A 19771-nucleotide genomic window follows, 5' to 3' on the forward strand; every position below is an offset into this window, starting at 1 on the left:
TGGGCAAGAAGAGAATGGTTCGACGGATGACAGGCCCGAACTGCGTACTAAGAGATCCATTCGTAGTTTGCTGGCAGGGACCCTCTACTCCTCCATGGGGAACATCGACAGATTCTACTCCGGGAAGATAAATGAGACGAGATGGTCTTAGCAGAGCCCCGGTCCGGCCAGCCGCCTGCTAAAAAGGTCTCAATCAGCAGCAGTACTGTAGGGCTAGTTATAGAAGAACCGCTGCGAGCTTTGTGATGGTTTCCTCTGCTCTGGTCTGCATTGCTTTGTTTTCGAACTTTTGCAATTTGATGAACAATTCGATTTAACACACTTCTTCGTACATATGGCCGCGACACTCGATATACAGAGAATTTTCGTTTTCTTTTTGAACTATTAACAAAGGCTCGGTATAGCACAGCGCAACGTTGGTTTGAATCTTGAATCCGTTGTCAGCACCTGCAACCAACAACAAGATACGACGCAGCGCTACACAACGCCAATATGGCTACACCAACAGTCGATTTCCCGCCGACCTGTGAAGAAGAGGTTTCCGCGCCCATACTGGATCATGCTCAAGGCCTAGTATCGGCGATTGGAGTAGCAGCCGTCGCAGCTGTCGCAGTAGGAGATGGCCTCACGAATGGACTCGGATATACCAAGCCAAAAACATTTCAGGGTCACATGGGGCAAGAAGATTGCCAAATTCATCATGTAGAACAACAAGATGCACGAGAGGCAAAACAACAGAGGAGCCTAAGAGAAGCGCAGGAGAAGTGGGATGCTGCAACCATGGGAACGGCAACAAGGGTCGAAACAGTTATAGCGGCGGAAGGAGTAGGAGGAGAAGTAGGAGGAGGAGGAGGACCAGAAGATGGAGGAGGGCCTGAAGGGGTGCATCTTCCGCCTAGAAAAGGCGCTGATGCGGCAGGTCAACAGGTCAGAGCTGCTCTTTCCCGTACCCGCCTTGGCCGTTCGAACCCCTCCATCTCCATCTCCAGCTCCAGCTCCAACTCCAACTCCAGTTCAGGCTCAGGCTCAGGCGCATCTTCATACAACACCAACAGCACCACCACTTCACCTGCTGCAGCTTTACAGAGCAACGCCCTAAACTTGACAAAAACTGGTCGCATTACAAAATCTCGTCATCGTGTCTCTCTTTCAGCCCCGATCGCGGCGTCACTAGTAACTGCTGCTATTACAGAAAGCGCCAGGTTATCTTACGAGGCAAAGCTCACTGCGGCGCTCGCTGCTAATATACCCGGCAACATGGTCGGCAGCCATTCGAGCACGACAACAACGGCTTTACCCTCAATAAAAGCGAACGGCTTGCCATCGCTGTCGCCAACTCCCAGAACAAACAGTTCGACACCAACTATAAGCAATTCTTCCATTGACAAAGATCAACCTGTGGTTTCCTTCTGGGGCCCTGAACCTATCGCTCTCCCCTCACGTTTTGCCCGCATCAAGCAGAACCTCATTCGCGGTCACGAGGCCGAGCTCGAAGCTAGCTGGGCTCGTCTCATTACTGCACTGCGTAAAGAGGTCAGTCATATAGAAGATCTTGGGGCCCACCTAATTCCCTCAATTGAGTTTGGCGATCTTGATGACTCTGTTCAGACTGCCCGCTTCGGGCATGATCTGAGACGCTACGGTGTTGGTGTTGTCCGCAAGGTTGTTCCCAGAGCAGATACCGATACTGCAGTCCGCGAGACGGTCGACTATCTTGACAGCAAGCGGCACGTGAAAGCAAAAGCATTGCAGCAACATGATCCTGCCTGCTTTGACTTCTTCTGGACTCCCGCACAAGTCCGCTCAAGAGCGCACCCTAACGTTCTGAGCGCTCAACGCTTTATGATGGGCCTCTGGGAAACCAGCCCCGACGACCAACTTGTCACACGCCTTCCTATTACCTACGTCGATCGCATACGTGTGCATGGGAATAGCGAGAACCAATCTAACAACCTCAACGTCCCACCTCTTGAACCACCACAATCCGCCAATGATTGGATACAAGCTTTGCAATCATCCGCAGGTATCACCGCCCAGGTCGATAACGGGTCCCTTGAGCGCTGGGAACCCGATGGGTACCAGCACGCGGGAACCTATAATCACATCTTCCATGGCAAATGGGAGGATTACGATCCGTGGAAATGTACCAGCCGAACTTCTGTGACTACTGACCTCTACAATGGCTACGGCGCTTGTACTATCTTCCGTATGTTCCAAGGAATCTTGGCCCTCTCTACCGTTGAGCCCGGGATGGTCCGTCTCTTGCCCTCACCCAAGCTTGCGACAGCTTATTATCTGCTTCGACCATTCTTCACAACCAGGAACCCACCACCAGAGAATCGCAGTGGTCCCGAATGGGATGAGTATCTTGCTCCCGATAACTGGAAGTTGCAAACAGAGCCTGATTCCATTATTCATGGGGCGGTTCCAGGTCACGCGCAGAGAATTACTGAAACCTGGCATCCTCATCTGCATCTAAGAAACAGCATGATTACGCTGCCAACTCTGCAGCCTGGCGACTACATATTCTGGCATCCGGACCTCCCGTACTACCTTTCCAGTAACAATTATGGTCTCAAAACACCCAGTGGTAGTAAGAGTGAGGTAAGCATGCTGGTATACATCCCGGCAGCTCCACTCACGCAAACAAATGCACTTTATCTCGCACGACAGAGGAAAGCATTCCAAAGGGGCCACCCCGGACCTGACTTTGACTCCACTGGGAGAGGTGTTGTTGAAGAAGATGCCGAAACTCGGCCCGGAGAAAAAGAAATTGCTGAAGTCGGAGGCCCGTCCTCATTACAGGCTATGGGACTCGCTCCGTGGGAAGTCGCTGGCACTCGTTCTGGTACGCCACCTCCCGAAAAGTCGAAGCCCAAGAGCGAGGTAGATTCTGAGATGGATATCGATGCCGATACAAAGACCTCTACAATCGCATCGCCAAACTCTCGAGCTGAAGCGGAAGTTGTGCGTTTAGCCAACATTATCCTTTTCCCCGAAAGATCGATGTTGGGGTATTCTGTGTGAACAAGTAATGACGCTCGTTCTTAATTCTTGTTCCTCGGCCACATCGACTCTTTGGATACCTTTTCCCTTTGCTTCTTTCAACCTACAATAGCATATATCCGGGTCAGGAACTTAGCATGTCTTTGAACTCTATCGCGAGATCAACATAAAGCATTACACAGGAGTTACGGAGTTAAAACGGGAATTCATGTTAGACAGAAATCTTTAACAGTGATATACAAAATCCAATTCATGTCTACCATCTACAAAAACATCAAACCTAGTCTACAACCCTAAACGCCAAGTACGAAAAGAATGTGCATCTCTTTCCTCTATATTATCTAAATGTTCCCGTCCAAGATTTCTGTGATGCTGGCAACTAAGGTCAAGGCTTCTCCAGGAGAGATCTGTTGCAAAGAGCCAAAAACTCCAATGGCTAGATTCTTGCCATTAATCGACGCTTCAATATCGATAGCCAGCTACGACAACCTTTGTTAGTGTCCATGGATAGTTTGGTACAAAGATGAGGCGACTTACCGGAATATCGTCCTTGACAATGTTTTCCTGGGAGGGTGTCCAGGAACGATCAGGTACGATGTCTTTGACAGCGATATTTGTGTTCTCGGGTACTACCATGATGGAGTTCTCAGTTGGGCCGGCATCGCCGGGAAGGGTTAGAAAATTCACGAATGAGGTTATTCCGATTCCTGTCCACTGTGCAATCTCCCAAAGACCAACCTCTGCCCGACCGTCGGATGTGATCAGGTGAATATCCCTTTGAATGTCGGCGGCGACAACTACTAGAGGTCGATTGACAGGCAAGCTGACCCTTAGAGGAACAAGGTTCAAGGTGGGGTAGGTTGGAGGGAGGTCCTCGCCAGCAGCTCGATTGGCAAGATACACACCAAACACAACATCAGAGACATTGTTCTGCTTGGCAAGTGCTCTAGCGTAAGCCGAGAGAAACAAAGACTGGAAGGAAACGCCAGACTGGGTAGCAAGGACCTGGATAGGACCGATGTCTGAGATCGCAGACTGGTTCAAATGTGAAGTTCGTATCTTGACATCTACTTCCGAGTTGATCATGACAGGACTGAGAGACGAGCCCTTAAGATACGTTGTCCAGAATTCTCGTCTTGTAATACGAGCTTCATTCACAGTGTGGCGTATAGCAAATTGCTTCCACTGGAAGAGGCCCTTATTTTCCATAGTGCCAGCGCCACTCAGTAACTCGGAGAAACGCTTTAATAGTGCTGGAAGACTGACTCCGTCATACAGGGCATGGTGTAGTTTGAGTCGTAAAAGCCATATGTCTTTGTCCTCCTGTTCAATATTCGCCTCGACCAATGGCCGGATACAGCAGTCTGAGCATTCTTTCGATTGCGAACTTGAAAGCGGAATATCGAGTTCCTTGAGAATGATTTGTACGAAAGGCATGGTTGGAGACTGTGTGGAAGCAAAACAGGTTCGTAAAAGTGGTGTCTCGGATACAAGCTTACCCCAAGCTTGATCAATTTCTCCCAGGCTAGCTGAGGTTTTGATCCGACAGGGAAACTCAGGGAAGAATACGGATCCATCGGACTTTTCCCATGCAGTCAACATGTAAATTTGCATCGGCAATGCAGGCAGAACGTCTGCATTGTCGTTCTCAAGGCCATTGTCGGTAAGAAGCTTGTTCACATCAATGTCAACGGGAGGCACCCATTCTTTAGCAGTTTCAAGAGTTCGCGAAAGCTTCTTGTGATTTTTGTCGGCCTTTCGGGCCATTTCTGAGATGCTTGAGGATTTGATGAGATCCTGTGGTCGGAGATCTATGCCCGCCTTTCGTAGAAGAGAAGACACCTTGATGGCACTGATTGAGTCCAGTCCAAGGTGATACAGATTGTCGGAACGCTTGATGGAGGAAATAGGCACACTCGAGACTAGATGGAGAACCTCTCGAATTCCTACTTCGTTTTGGTTCCACTCAGCCTTCTCATCTCTTGATGGATAGCTACTGGAAGCATCTTCGTGGATCATGCTCTCCGATAGCGCCACTGGAGGCGTGCCACAAATAGACACGCCTCGTTCGCTGAAAGACAGAATTCCAGGGTCGTTTGACTTCAACAGAAAGCCCATGACACTATCTAGCGTCTCGAGCAGACTGTGAGGACCTCCATTCCAACTACACTGGGGCTGCAATGCGAGCCTCCACACTAGAGAGTCCGAGACAGCCTCAGCTTCCACGCAGAGAGGATACTCGGTGGACGACGACGCTTCAACTGAGGTGAATAGAGGACGATCTGTCGTGTCACTAAAGACCGGTGACCTTTGAAGTATGAATAAGGTATTGAATAAGTCTTGTCCGTCAACCTTTGCAGCTAATTGAGCTTTGCGGAGAGGATAATGTTGGAAGTCCCGAATATCAGCCATGTTTTCTTCCAGATAACGCAGGAACTCAGCTGCCGAGCCGTGCAGTATACAACGCAAGGCAACTGTGTTCATTGTTGGGAATACCAGACCTTCGGCTCCATCAAAGTCCCTCCCCGATAAGACGGTACCGAACGTCACGTCTATGCTTTGGATCTGGCGCGCCAGAGTGACCGCCCAACAGGCTTGACAGAGTACCTGTACACTGACGGACAACATTTTGCAGGCTTCTTCTATCTCCAATAGACTGACGTTTGATACCGACTCAAACCGCTGAACCTTGTTCTCAACTGCAGGAAGCGAGGCTTTTGTGGGAATAGCTGATGATGGAGCATCTTGTAAATACTGTATCCAAAAATCCTCAGCCCTGCGCGTTGTGGAATCCATTACTCTTGAGATGAATGGTTCTACTGGAGGCCGAGTGATTGATCTTTTCTCTAACAGTGCCTGGAGATCTTGGAAGAGCAAACTCAAAGACCATCCATCGTAGAGAGCATGAGCAATGGAAATAACCATGTATCTTTCTTGGCCTAGGATCACCAGCTTTAACTGAAAAAGCTGCTTTTGTCCTTGTCCACTCTTAGCCACGGATTTGGCAGCATCGGTAATAAGCTGCAACTCGCTGAGGTCTTCAATTCTCGTTGCCTCAAAATCGATATCAAGGGATTTTGATACCACTTGGCAAAATGTCATGTCAATGTCCTGGCTATCCACTTGATAAAAGCCTGTCCTCAAAATTGGTGTTTGGTGTATGAGGTGCTTCCAAGCTTGGATGAGCTGTGTAGTATCAACATGGTCGGACACCCGTAGAATATCGTGGTTGAAATAGGACTCAAAGTCAGAATGGATCATTCCAACTACCATTGATTCTTGGAGATGCGTGGGAGGTAACACAGACTCCACATTGTTCATATCCACCCCCGAAGCCTCAAGATGTTCGCGTAGCCTGTCTCCAATATGCGATAGGAAGTTGTCTCTTAGGGTGTGTAAAGCATCAGCGGTGAGGCTTGCCAGCTCAGTGATCATCTTGGCGATTGTCTGCTGACGCATGATCTGTGAAGGGGCTAGATTGATGCTCTTTCTTTTGAGCTTGGCTGCAAGTTTTATCACATCAATGCTATCAAGGCCGAGCTCCAGGATGGAGGTGTCTTGCGCAATGTCTGCGGGGTTAATGCCGGCCAGCAGAGAGATTTCGTTTTGGATCTCTTGCGCTTCCGACGTCCATTCGAAGTTGCCCTGACTATCTTTTTCTACAGCTCTACCGTGAAAGCTGTCGGCGAGGGTGATTTTGAATTGTGGAACAGGCACCTCACTCCGTGGTGACTTTGCTGCTAGTTCTGCGAAACGCTCGATCTCGTTAAGGAGGTTGTCCAAGGTTGATTGGGAGAGCACATGCCCCTGGGCAACAATTGTAAACCGGAGTTTGCCCGTCTGTGTATAGATTGCCTCAAGAGCAAGAGGGTAGTCAGGAGTTACTTCACTATCCTCAATCTCAAAAGGCAGCTCGTTTTCACCAGTTATGGCCTGCTCAATTTGGTAAGTGAAGAGGGTATCGAACAGAGCCCTGCTATGAGAGCACCACTTTTGAATACTCTTCAAAGGGACGTGTTGGAAATCAAGGACTGAAGCGTTGAACTCATGGCATCGTCGGACTAACGATTTCCAATCCTCGTGTTGAACAGCTTGGCGGAAGAAAGGCACAGTATTAAAGAGAGGGCCAATGGTGTTTTCGACGCCTGGGAGATCAATTGCTCTTCCCGATACAACCACGCCAATAGTGATTTGACTTTGAGCGAGTTTCTGCAGGACAGAAGTCCAAAGTGCCATTACCACAGCCTGAAGTGTGACGTTGTGCGAAGATCTAATCGCTTCGAAGTTCGAGATAAGTATCTCACGCTCAGCAACAACGACTGACTCATGGGCACTGCTCTCATCTGCTGTAATTGGAGAGGGGACCCAACCTTCCAGATGCTTCTCCCAGAAACTCTTACAACTGTCGTGTCTTGTCAAAGGGCCAGAAGTGAGAGCTTCAAGGAAAGAGGGCGCTTTGGTAACAGCAGAATCTGCGTAATTTGCAGCCACCCTCTCCATCATGAGATCGAAGCTGTTTCCGTCATACAGTGCGTGGAAGATGTGGACAGTGAACAATCTTGATGTGGGTGTTTCGACATATGTCAACAACAAAGGCTGCGTGATCGAAGATTTGTTCTGTTGTATCCAATTCTCCTTTTGCTCCGCAAGATAGTCTTCTGCCAATTTATCTGAGTCAAAGGTAGTGGATACCCAGGGAAAGAGAGGGTTTCGCAAAGCAACTTGTAAGAAGCCATCTGTGGAAGGTACGAAAACAGTCCTCAGGATGCTCTCAGATAATACCAAATCCTTCCATGCCTGTTCAAGCTTTGTTATAGTCGTCGTCTGACGGGGTCTGAACCGGAAAGTATTAAAGTAAGCCCCAGGTTCTTTGCTTGTAAGGGACCGCGAAATGATTCCTTGTTGTAACGGTGAGCATGGTGTAATATATTCAATATCCACTAGTCCAAGATTAAGACTGTTGCAAACTAGGCCACGATGTCGGTGGGCGTACGCTTGGATGAACTGTTTGGTTTCTCTAGCGAGCTTCTGTCGTTGAGTTGAAGCGGCCTTGGCAAGACAGTTTGCGAGATCACCAATGACAGGGTTTTTGAGCAATATGGCTGGCGACACTGCATGAAGGCCAAACGATTTGAGGAGCGAGGCCAGTCTGAGTGCTGTGATTGAGTCCACGCCAACGTCAAATATGCTTGTCGTTGATGAAAGATCATCTTTGTTGATGTTACTGAACTGCGCCACAGCGTCGTATATCAAAGTGAGAATGTTCTGGGCTCCTTGAGAAACGGGAGCTGTTGTGGCATGGGAAAACTCCATGAGATTTTCGGGCGCGAGTTCACTGAAGAGCTTCTTCAAGTCCTTTATCTCGGCCTTGTTGTTGGAGGAAAGCGGGATATATGGAAGAGAGAGAATATACGTCGGCACCATGTATCCCGGCAGCTTGGCACGGCAGGCTTCCTTTGCTTTGGTAGCCAGGCCCTCTTCGTCTGACATAACTCTAAGAGGCCCTGCGGTAGAGTGTTTGCCAACAATGAATGATACCAAGACGTCCTTGCCACTAGCTCCATGTCGAGTCACGATCGTTGCAGCGTCGTGAATCTCAGTGACGTCGGAGCGGATGATATGATTGATCTCTGCAATTTCGAGCCGTTGGCCTCGCAGCTTAATTTGGTCGTCAGCCCGGCCCAGGAAGTCGAAGCAGCCATCATGCAGCACGCGTACAAGGTCTCCAGTTCTGTAGACTCGTTCGCCAAACTCCTCTAGTGTGGGAAACCGTTCCTCTGTGAGTTGGGGGCGGTTGAGGTAACCTTTTCCGACTAGTCTGCCTGACACACAAAGTTCACCAACACCACCACGTAAAACAGGTGTATTTGTGTTTTGTTTGAATACGAATGAGCCAACGTTGGGGAACTGTTTCCCAATGTTACTGGGTCGGCCATTGATGGGCACACGCTGAAACATGGTAACACCGATAGTGGCCTCTGTTGGACCATAGGCATTGTAGATAACAGCTTTCGGTCCCCAAACATCAAGAATCTCCTGCTTGAGCTGTTCGCCACCAGTGATAAAGACACCACGACAGAGGCTAGGGATCTCGTCAGGGTGTGTCAGCCGTGCTAGACTTGGTGTTAGATCAATATGCGTAATCCCAAGCTTGTTGATGGATGCCGTCAAGTCGTCTAGAATGAGATCTTTTGGGGCAGAAACAACAGCCATGCCCACAGACCAGCTCCAATACTGCTCGAGGACAGAAACATCGAAGTGTAAGGCTGCGAATTGAAGCCAGCGTGATTCGGCATCCCAATAACCCCTGAAAAGTTCTTGGAAGGCCATCATTGCTTGAACAGCATTGTCATGGGTGATCTCGCAACCTTTTGGCGTCCCTGTAGTCCCAGATGTGTAAAGACAATAACAGGTGTCTGATGGGGAGATAACTGGTTGGAATACAAGTTCTTCTTCTTGTAGTACACTCAAAGACTCGACCTCTACTTCCAAAATAGCAGTTTTGACTTCAAAGTCCAGATCTTCCGACCTCCGTGTCAGAAGACAAGGCGCCTTTGAATCTTCAACAATAAACTGTTTTCGAGCTCTTGGTGCAGAGGGATCAAGAGCAACAAAAGAGCAGCCAGCTTTGAGAATGCCCAGGATGGAAAAATACGCCTCGGGGCATTTGTCGAAGTGGATTGCAACGATACTGCCAGGGGTAAGCTTTTCATGAAGCATGTTAGCCACTTTGTTCCCCATAATGTTTAGCTGGCGGTAGTCCCATTGTTCCTTGAGGCATGTGTCCCCATCAAAAGCCGAAACGAATTCAAGAGCAAGTTTATTTGGGTGGACAACAGCTCCTAACTCCACGAATTGGTGCAAGAATTGGACAGGGGCATCAAGCACCGGGTGCGAGGGAGGCAGAACAGAGTACAAGTCCGGGGAAATATGAAAAGTCTCGTCCTCAGCACCGAGATAATTGCAGGCGATGTGGTTCAGTGAAGAGTCGAATTGTTTCATCAGGAGCTGTGCCTGCTCGCGAGGAAGTACGTCGTTGTAGTATGTTATACACAAACGAACATTGTCATTCTCTGTAGGCTCAATCTCCAACGAGACTGAATACTCGACTCTTGCCTCATCCTTAACTAGCTTCCACGGTAAATAGGAAGATCTGGTGTCTGGCATCTTTTGATAAGCAATCAGAGTATCGAACACAGGGCCAGCTGGGTGCCCCAGCCATCTCTGAACTTTTCCAAGTGGTGAAAATTGATGTTTGTGAAGGTGCTGATTGTATTCCATCATGTAGCTGACCAGCTCGGCATTGGATGTAACATTGCTCGCCACAACAGGAACGGTATTGAGACATGGAAACGCGGCATCTCTTGTCTCATCTGTGGTTCGTCCGGACAGCGCAACACCGAAAACTACCGAGTTCTCACCCAGATAAGAGGCTAGTACTCGAGTCCAAGACGCTTGGATAACTGATTGGATCGTTACATTTGAAGCTTGAGTAGCTTGCTTGAGTTTGGTGAACGGCAGGGTTGCCACAGTCGTGTCAGCCAGCATACATCGATCTTCGACTCGCAGCGGGGTCATCAACGGGAACTTATTGACAACAGTGCTGCTTGCCTTGGCCTCCCAAAAAGCCTTGTCCAACCCTTGCTCGTCCACTGAGTTACTTAGAATAGCAGACACTGCTGGCTCAATCCTTGACAATGGCGGTAGCTGCTCGCTCTTGACGAGTCGAGAAAGATCAGCAAGCATAATTTGAAGTCCAGGTGCATCATAAAGTGCATGGTGGACGACAAATTTCATCAAGGTTTGTTGAGGGGTCTGGACAAGAACCACTGTCCAAGGGGGGTGATACAACGCAGCAAGAACGCTTTCGCTCTTAATGCCCTTAAGATGCAACAAGTCTGATACCTCATCGCTCTCAGGTTCTGTAATACTCAATGGCGTTTTCATCGAACCTGGTGCATATCTAACCATAGCGAATGAGGCATCAGGGTGTTGGACAGGTACAAAACCAGTTCTCAGCATGGGATGTCTCTCATGGAGCGACTGCCACGCCTTTTCGAGACTTTCTAGCGGGATCTCGCCTGTGACAACGTACTCCATTGCATTGAGGTAGTTTTCGCCCCCGGACTGTATGAAAGAGGCCAGCATGGCGGACTGTAAAGGTGTGCAAGGAAGGACTGCTTCAATAGTCGCTGTCTGGGGTAACCGGCCGACGACCTCTGAGTAGACTTGATGTGAGAATAAATCAATGTCATATCTTCTCAAATCCTCGCTCTCCGTTCTTGAACGGTTTTCCAGGAGCTTAGCAGCGATCTTAGAGCAACTCGGGCATTCTATCACATCAGACGCTGAAATGAGGAACCCGCGCTGACGGAGAATTGAAGCCACTTGAACTGCATTGATACTGTCCAAACCCAGCTGGAAGATGGTTGTGCGGCGCTTGATCTTCTGGTCGCTCACTCCTGAGAGTTTGACCAGAACTTGTCGGACCTCTAGCTCAACTTCACTCCATTCTTCCTCCTCCTCATCAGGCTTTCGCCCCGTGTTATATTTCTTTTCATACTGGGGCTCAAGCTGTTGTAGTATGGAGCGCAAGCTGTCAGGAAGTTCTTCTGCGGTCATTGGGGTCGAATGAGGAGCCATCAAAACAGCCTTCAGTATTACCTTAAAGGCGTCAGCCATGGCTGAGGCAACTTCTTCAGTTACGATACTCATATCCCGATGAAGATTGATGACTAGTGAGTTCAGCCCCGGACAAGGAACTACCTCACACACTAAAGGGATGTCCATGTCTCCAGAATCTCCTTCAAGTATCCAGACAGTTTGGTCGATGTCTTGCAACGGCTTCTGCAGCAGCAGTAAGGTATCAAAGATGTGTTTACCAGTACGGTTGATGCTGCGTTGTATGAGACGTAATGGAGTGAATTGGTATGTGAGTAGCTCCGTGTTTAGCTTTTGCAAGTGTTTGACCATGTTGATGTTGCTTGATGTTGTCGGCAAGTCAACTCGAATGGGGATAGTATTGAAACAGGGCGCCACAAGCCTTTCCAGGCCATCCATGTCCAGCGTTCGACCGCTCATGACATTTCCAAAGCACACATCTGATTGGCGGTATGCCATAGCAAGAACAGTGGCCCAGCTTGCTTGACAAACTGAGAGAAGAGTCGCACCAAAGTCGCGGAGACGCCCCTGTAGGTCGGCAAGGGGCATGTCTAGGGATGTGGTGCAAGTGCTCTGATCAATATTGTTCGAACTTGACTGTGTGAATATCGACGATGCCTTGTAGCCTCGAAGTTGTTGCTGCCAAAACTCCTCGGTATCGTTAGGGAGATTGGTCGAAATCTCCAGAAACTCCTTGTAAGACACTGGAGGTGGTAGATTCTCGCCACCAGCCAGCGCTTCCACTTCTTTTAGAAGTCGCTCCATCGCCACACCATCATAAAGGGCATGGTGACAGATGAATGAAAGGAACTCAGAACCTCTATATCTAAGAAGCGCTAGAGACACAGGCGGGGTTCTAGAGTCAACTGGATTTGGCAAAGACTTCAAATGTTCTTCGATCGCTCCATCGAAAGATGGTTCACTAATGTCGAATGTTCTCCAGGGAATTTCCCAATCTTGCAGGACAACCTGAGCAATAGCATGCTTAGAGTCTGTCGTCGTAGCGAAACAGGTCCGGAGGATATCATGTCTCTTTGACATCGCTTTCCAGTATGATCGGATTGCCTCGGATTCCGCCTTCAAACGCAAGAGAACTTTGTTATAGTAGCCTCTTTGTCCTCGAGAAAGCATTGCTTCTTGTAAGGGTGTGCAAGGCAAGACATCTTTGATGGTCTTTGACTCTCTGACGAAGATTTCCTTGATTTCGGTGGTGAAGGCAGCAGGGAAGAACTCCCTTTGGGTGCCCACAAATCCCGTCTCTCTGTATGAAGCCTTCCCTTCCAGATACCTCGCCAGTTGAGCGGTTGTAGGATTGCGCAGAATGTCAGACACGGCAACTCGGGTAGCTAGTTTCGAGCTTAGAACACGAGCAAGGTCAATCGCAGAGATGGAATCTACCCCGAGGACGGTAAAAGATGACCATCGACCGAAGCCACCCACGGGTGCTGCCACGGATTCTTTGATGGCTTCCGAGATAATCAAGTCCATCTGGCTCCATTCACCCTCATCTGGGTTTTCTCCAGACAATCTCGACACCTTTTCAAGATAGGGCCGGTCCAGTTTGTTAAAACAAGCGTGCAGCCGACGCTTGTCTACCTTTCCGCTCGATGTCATTGGTATAGAAGATATCGGTATAAGGTAAGATGGTACCATGTATCCAGGTAAGCGTGAGCTCATATGCGCGGCCAGAGACTGTTGAGTTTCATAGTCAATCTCCAGCACACGAAACTCAGTAGGTCCAAGCTGAGGAACAAAGAAGAGGGCCAATTGCTTGGTGGAGCTTCCCTCGTGTTGCACTAAAACAGTAGCAGCTGAGGTTGCAAATCCAGCCATAGTGACTGTGCTGTTAATCTCGCCAATCTCGATCCTCTGACCTCTCAACTTCACTTGATCATCGATACGACCTAGAATCACCAAAGATCCATCGGGAAGCATGCGGCCCATATCTCCGGATCGGTAGAGCCTTCCATATCGGGGATGTTGGATAAACTTCTGCGTTGTGAGCTCTGGCATGTTAAGATAGCCTTGAGCGACTTGCGCACCGCCAAAACAGAACTCCCCGACCCAGTTAAGGGGCACGACATCAATGGTCTCTGGGTATAGGACTACAACGGAGGTGTTAGGGAACACATGCCCCAAATGCTCAATATAGTCATCTGCCGCCATTTTCTTAACTGTGCAGATATTCGTGGTTTCAGAAGGCCCATAGCCCTGCCACAGCTGACGGCACCATTTGTTGTGTACGGCCTGTGTCATGGGCTCACCGGCAGTGACAAGGAATTGCACACTCGGGACGTTTGAAGGATTGACGAGGGCAGCCACAGTTGGTGTCATGCTCAGGTGCGTGATTTCAAGGTCGCGTATCGAACGTTCGATATCCTCTAGAATTGTGTCATTGGTGCCTGCGCATAAACACATACCGGCGCACCAAGTATAGAATATTTCGAAAACCGATACATCAAATGCTTGAGAGCATGCTTGAAGAAGCCGGCCTTGTGAGCCGGAGGGCTTCGGGTATGTCGCCTCGAGATGCTCAATGTTCGCGACAATGCTCTGTTGCTGAACGGCGACGCCTTTTGGAGTTCCTGTAGTACCTGACGTATAAATCACGTACGCAAGTCGAGATCCATCAACTTCATTGTCCAAGTTGACTGTGGAGAATTCGCCGAGCAACTTGGTCTCAACAGTAATCTTTGACAACCCAGGCATAGACGGCAATTGGTCGCATGAAACACCGTCAACCAAACAGGACTTAATATCGGCCTGTGATAGGATCTCGCGAGTACGGGCAACAGGTGTTGAAGGGAGAATTGGCAGATATCCACACCCGCACTTGACGATGGCCAAAATTGATGCATATAGAGCAGGTGATTTTTCCATAACCACAGCCACCACCTGACCGACTCCAATATCACAGCTTCTCAAGTAATGCGCAATCTGGTTCGCGTAGTCATTTAGTTCGCGGAATGACCAAGTGATACGGCTCGCAGCTTCCAAAGAGGAGGAAAAGAGTAGGGCAGATTCTTCGGGACATTGACGAACTGCATCCTCGAAAAGTTGCGCCAAGTCAGGGACTCGTTGAGGAGGAGATGTATTAATGTTGTCAATGGAAGGAGTGCATTTGGTGTCCCTCAATGCATACTTGATCTCTTTAGTAGGCCTTTCCAACATGGAATGGGCCAACGCCTCAAATTGATCAGCCATAAGCTGAACTGTTGCTGGTGGTACGATCGCTTCATGATATGTGACTTGTAACACAAATCCGTCTTCTGTCGGCTCGACTTCGAACAATATGGGAGTTTCCAAGCGGTCAAGATGAGTGGCTTCTTTTATCGTGCAGTCTGTTCGCTTTGAGCTAGCGAGTGACTTCTGGTACACAAAGAGTACGTCGTATAGGCTCTCTCCAGGTTGTAAACCAACTAACTTCTTGACCTCTGACAGAGAGACTGTGCAGTATTGCATGATCTTTCTGTTGCTAGATTGTAGGCTGTTGAGTAAGTCCAGACTGATAGAAATCTTATCGAAGTCTACCCTGACGGGCAGCGCAGCAATACAAGGTCCAATGATCTGCTCAATGCCTATCACTGGGATAGTTCTTCCAGATGTTACTGAACCGATGGTAATATCTCGTGATCCAGTGATACTGGACCACAGCAAAGCTAGCGATGCCTGGAACAAAACCTGGGGGCTATAGCCATTCTTTTGGGCTTCAGTAGTAACTCTTCCATGAGAAAGTAACATTGGCCTTCGGAATGAAAGGACCTCACTCGAGTGAACAAGCTTATCGCGCAACTTAGGTAACGGCATTTGCTTCCATCCAGCGAGATTCTCAGTCCAAAACATTCGTGCATCATCACTGGTTTGCTGTTGGTAAAAATTGACAACTTCGCGAAACGATGAATGCTCCGATACTGGTTCTTGCAAAAGCAGCTTAGACCAATCAGAAAGCAGAACGTCCATGGACCAACCATCATATAGTGAGTGATGTATCTGCAAAAGAACACGGGATTTTTCATTCCTGGGATCTCGTTGAATATGAAGTCTCATTGGGGAGCAAAACTCTTCGGGTGATGAAAGCGAAAAGCCACCTTGAACCTGGTCAACGACTTTGATTTGCTCGGGTCGGAGTTCCTTGCAAACAATTGTGACAAATCTTCCGTCGGCAATCGCAAATCCCGAACGTAAAATTGCATTCTTCTGCGACAGCTGTATGAAAGATTCAAATATTTGGTGGGCAGAGTAAGTGAGGGGAATAGTGAGCTCGATCTGGTTGCAGTTAGCAGTTGGGTTGCGGGACGTCTCAGCCAGCATAGCCGCTTGCAACGGAGTACACGGGATTATTTCTTCGATCAAGCCATTCATGTCAGCCAGTGTGGTGTTCTGCTGCAAAACTTGGCTGAAGTCCAGAGACAGGTTTGTCGAGGCTGGCAGGGAGCTGACAGTTTGATTTTGTGTCTGCCTCCGTGCAGCAAAAACGATGTCGAATACAGTTTTCGCTGTGAGAAGAACAGTTGTATCAATGCCATATCCTGCATTCCGAAGGCCAGAGGCAAGCTTGATTGCGTTGAGAGAATCCATCCCGATAGCAGAAAGAGGCGTGGACTTGTTGACTTTGAAATTCATGACACGAGACATGACGGCTAGAAGCTCTGACTCGACATCATCCACAGGTTCAGAGTCTGCAATATCTTCTGACATGGCTTCTTTGCGTTCCTCGTACTCTGACTTGAGCCTCTTCCTGTCGACTTTGCCGCTAGGGAGGCGAGGAAATTCAGACATCAAGATTACTTCTCTGGGAACCATGTACTGCGGCAGCCAATCTCCGCAGTGCTTCAGAATAGCATCTTCTGTGACACCTGAATCCACAGCGCAAAATACCACCAGGATAGATCTCGCCACTGCTGCTACAGCGCCATGGCATCCTGATGTTCGAAGAACAGCTTGTTCCACTTCGCCTAGCTCCAAGCGTTGTCCTCGTAGCTTCACTTGCCCATCTGATAAGCGACCGAAGCATTCCAACTTTCCATTTGGAAGTAGCCGGGCTTTGTCGCCTGTACGATAAATGCGACCAAATTGCGAATCAACAAAAACCGAATTTGTCTGTTCGGGTCGGTTGATATACCCAGTCGCTAGTTGGTGACCACCCACAGCTAGCTCTCCAATCTCCCCCTGGGGAAGAATTCTTATTTCAGATTGCTCGCTATCTGAATCGAGAATTTCAATGATAAAACATGAGACTGTGTCTAAGGGCACACCGATGTTTCCCGTTGAAGAATCAGAAGAAAAGTCTGCTTGAAGTGTACTTTGAACATGTTAGCCTTGAACTTTGACCAGAATGATTCAACTTACCAATGAATAGTTGCCTCAGTCGGACCATACATTGCCCAAAGCATGCTTGCTCTGTTTTCATCGCCTCCAAATTCTTCGACAACTGGTGCATTCAGCATTTCACCGATAGTTAACAACACCTTGAGGTTCGGTGCATTCGCTCTTGTCCGCAACAGACTTCCAGCGACTGTTGGTGTGAGCTCACAGGCGTCTACCTCCATAGCACGCAATACCCCAGGAAGATCGTCCAACATCTCGATTCTTCGCACACTGACTAAAGTTGCTCCTCGGAAAAGGGGGAAGAATATTTCAAAAACAGAAACATCAAATGTTGGTGCTGCGAATTGTAGAAAACGTGAGAATGATGGAATGTGTCTGTCGTGTGCAATAAGAGCTTGCGTTGCAGCATCATGGGAAATTCCCACACCTTTGGGCGTTCCTGTTGATCCGGAAGTATACATGACATAGGCCAGGTCTTCCGGTTTGGGAACTCGAGAAGTGACTTCAGTCGATAGACTTTGAAACGTATTACTTTTCTCTTCTTCCTCGTCAACAATAATTACAGTTGCACTGATGCCGTCGGGTATAGCAGAGACAAGCTCTTTTGACACAAGCACCACTGTTGCCGCTACATCGCCAAGAATGAATTTTACCCGTTCCGGTGGCGCATCAACGTTCAGAGGACAGAAGGCCCCTCCACCCTTCAATATGGCCAGAAGGGATATATAGAGTGGAGGAGATTGATGGATGAGGACAGGAACAACAAACTGGCCCTGGGTATTGCCCGAGGCTTTGGCGATACGATTGGCAAGGGAGGCTGCAGCTTCATGGAGCTGATGGTAGGTGAAATCAGCACGCTGGCTGCTTCCCATGTAGTCCAAGGCAGCATGTTGGCTAGGAGGCTTAACCAGTTGGTGTAAGAGATGTGGTCCAGGCTGCCTAGATGCTTGAGCATTGATGATCGAAAGCCCAGTGAGCTCCATTGTTGCTTCAGTCAATCTCTCAGCTTGTTGGTAGACTGAAAGACAAGTTAGTTAAAAATGATGGCGCTTTTAGGCATTCAAGGTAATGATGCTAGTAATGATAGAGGTGATGGAGGGTGGTTTCGATCAACAAATGACACCAGTAACAATCGAGACTGGCGACGGTAGCGGTAACGTTGGAGGTGTGTGCATGAAGCAGAACGTATGGCCCTTTTAGGGAATATTTTGGTCAGCCAGAAGCCTCATCCCGGTGCATGTATCACAGGCCAGCTGCTATTAGAGAAAATAAGGTGGACTAACACCAGGTTGTTTCGGTCACTTAATGACCACGCGGAACCAGGACTCGGGACGAGTGGGCGTCAACCAGGGTACAAAACACGGAAGCTGCGAATTGGAATTGCGACAAAACAAACGGTCGTAAGCCGTGTTAGAATCGGCGTCACGGTGATTCGCTCGATAAAAACTCGGGGCGTGGGATGTGATACAACGCGGTTGACCTGATCGAAGGGGGCGTGTGGATGATAGTATAATCCAGCCTGTCAACGTCGAGTAATTACTCATCGAGCCGCGAGAGTGGCAGGTACAAGCAAAACCCGGCTATAATAGTGTTCTGCATGTGCATGGTTAGCAGCCATGACAAGTTGAAAGGAGGGGCAGTCAAGGCATGTACCAGGTCCAGGAGAGGTAAAAGTCAAGACCCTGACGTGAAGCCGTTGATGTAGCGTTGCGTTTGGCTGATTGAATTAAAGTGGTGTGAGCCGAGATACCTTGATCTCTGTTTTGGATGCATGTATGGTGGACCTCTTTGCCGTTGGGAGTACAGTAAAATGAGCTTACTATGTCTTATGCTAAAATCGGACAGCACTGCACTGTTCCAGGATACGGCGTAAGTGCGTGTGATAGTGTTCCTTCATTGACAAGGCGATAGATCTTTGGTGCCAAATGAGCAGGAAAAACGCTCGGTGAATTGCGCCACGACTTGGTTGACGTACTTAATCGTCGAATGTGACGGGCTTACTCGAACGTTGGCTTCGTCAGCTACTTCAAGTCTACCTCATATCCGAAACAACAGAGCACAGACCAAACCGCGAAGAATGACTCTCGTCATCTGCTGGGTCACAAATATAATGGTTGCTTATGAAATTCGTGATTCCGTATTTAGTAGCTCGGTTGATCACACTGGGCCTTAGATCGGAACCAACCCCGACAAGGGAAAGGCTGGTCCAATTTTGCACTTCGACACAGGATACCTGGTAAGTCGTTGGGTAAAAAGGCTTATGGCGGCAATCGAGGCAAAGAGAATTGTAGGTTTGAAGGCTGGTATCATGCGTGCAGACGAATACAACACTAGTTGCAGGCCAAGCTATTGCAGTTGCCCGTTGTAACCGTCAACTCAAGTCTCAGCACTTGATGAACTTTGTGTTTGATAACCTCGTCGTTTCTGGTCCATGCAGGTGAAGGATCCTCAACGGATCGCCCCGAGATGAAGGGAGCCACATTCTGACAAATGATTTTGCCTGCGACATCCATAGGGGTTTTTTATCCGACTGGCATGCGTTTGTAACAGAAGAGCGAGGGCACAAATTGGAATACGTCCGATGCTATCATGTATCAGACACGGACCATCACCCGCAACAACCTTGCCGATGTTCCGGCGAGTATATGTCGTTATGGAACCAGAACGCTGAGGCAGAAAGCCAGAGCGAACTGAGTTATAAAACGGACGCCAAATGTGGATAGTAGTGTGAGGCGGGGAGGAGAAATGAGCGAGATGCAATTAAGTAAGAAATTAT

General features: G+C 48.7%; 2 protein-coding genes across 2 annotated transcripts; one reads left to right on the plus strand and one right to left on the minus strand.

The window, feature by feature from the left end:
* The first annotated feature begins 276 nt into the window (after window positions 1-276).
* On the plus strand, window positions 277-3248 carry EDB82DRAFT_305578 (uncharacterized protein). The gene has a single exon (XM_025737671.2). The coding sequence runs from the start codon at window positions 493-495 to the stop codon at window positions 3025-3027; it is 2535 nt and encodes an 844-aa protein (XP_025592509.1). The 5' UTR covers window positions 277-492; the 3' UTR covers window positions 3028-3248.
* On the minus strand, window positions 3248-18080 carry EDB82DRAFT_305551 (uncharacterized protein). Its single transcript, XM_065607444.1, has 2 exons — window positions 17017-18080; window positions 3248-16969 (listed from the first exon to the last, which is right to left on the minus strand). The coding sequence occupies exons 1-2, from the start codon at window positions 17976-17978 to the stop codon at window positions 3469-3471; spliced, it is 14463 nt and encodes a 4820-aa protein (XP_065463288.1). The 5' UTR covers window positions 17979-18080; the 3' UTR covers window positions 3248-3468.
* Window positions 18081-19771: the final 1691 nt, after the last annotated feature.

This window comes from Fusarium venenatum (genome assembly GCF_020744135.1).
Source record: "Fusarium venenatum strain MPI-CAGE-CH-0201 chromosome Unknown EDB82scaffold_4, whole genome shotgun sequence".
NCBI lineage: Eukaryota > Fungi > Ascomycota > Sordariomycetes > Hypocreales > Nectriaceae > Fusarium > Fusarium venenatum.

Bases quoted from the DNA above. Each gene is read 5' to 3' on its own strand.
- EDB82DRAFT_305578 (XM_025737671.2), top strand. From the start codon at position 493: ATGGCTACACCAACAGTCGATTTCCCGCCGACCTGTGAAGAAGAGGTT.
- EDB82DRAFT_305551 (XM_065607444.1), bottom strand. From the start codon at position 17,978: ATGGAGCTCACTGGGCTTTCGATCATCAATGCTCAAGCATCTAGGCAG. The intron at 16,970-17,016 runs GTAAGTTGAATC...ACATGTTCAAAG, and splicing joins ACTGAGGCAACTATTCATTG to TACACTTCAAGCAGACTTTT.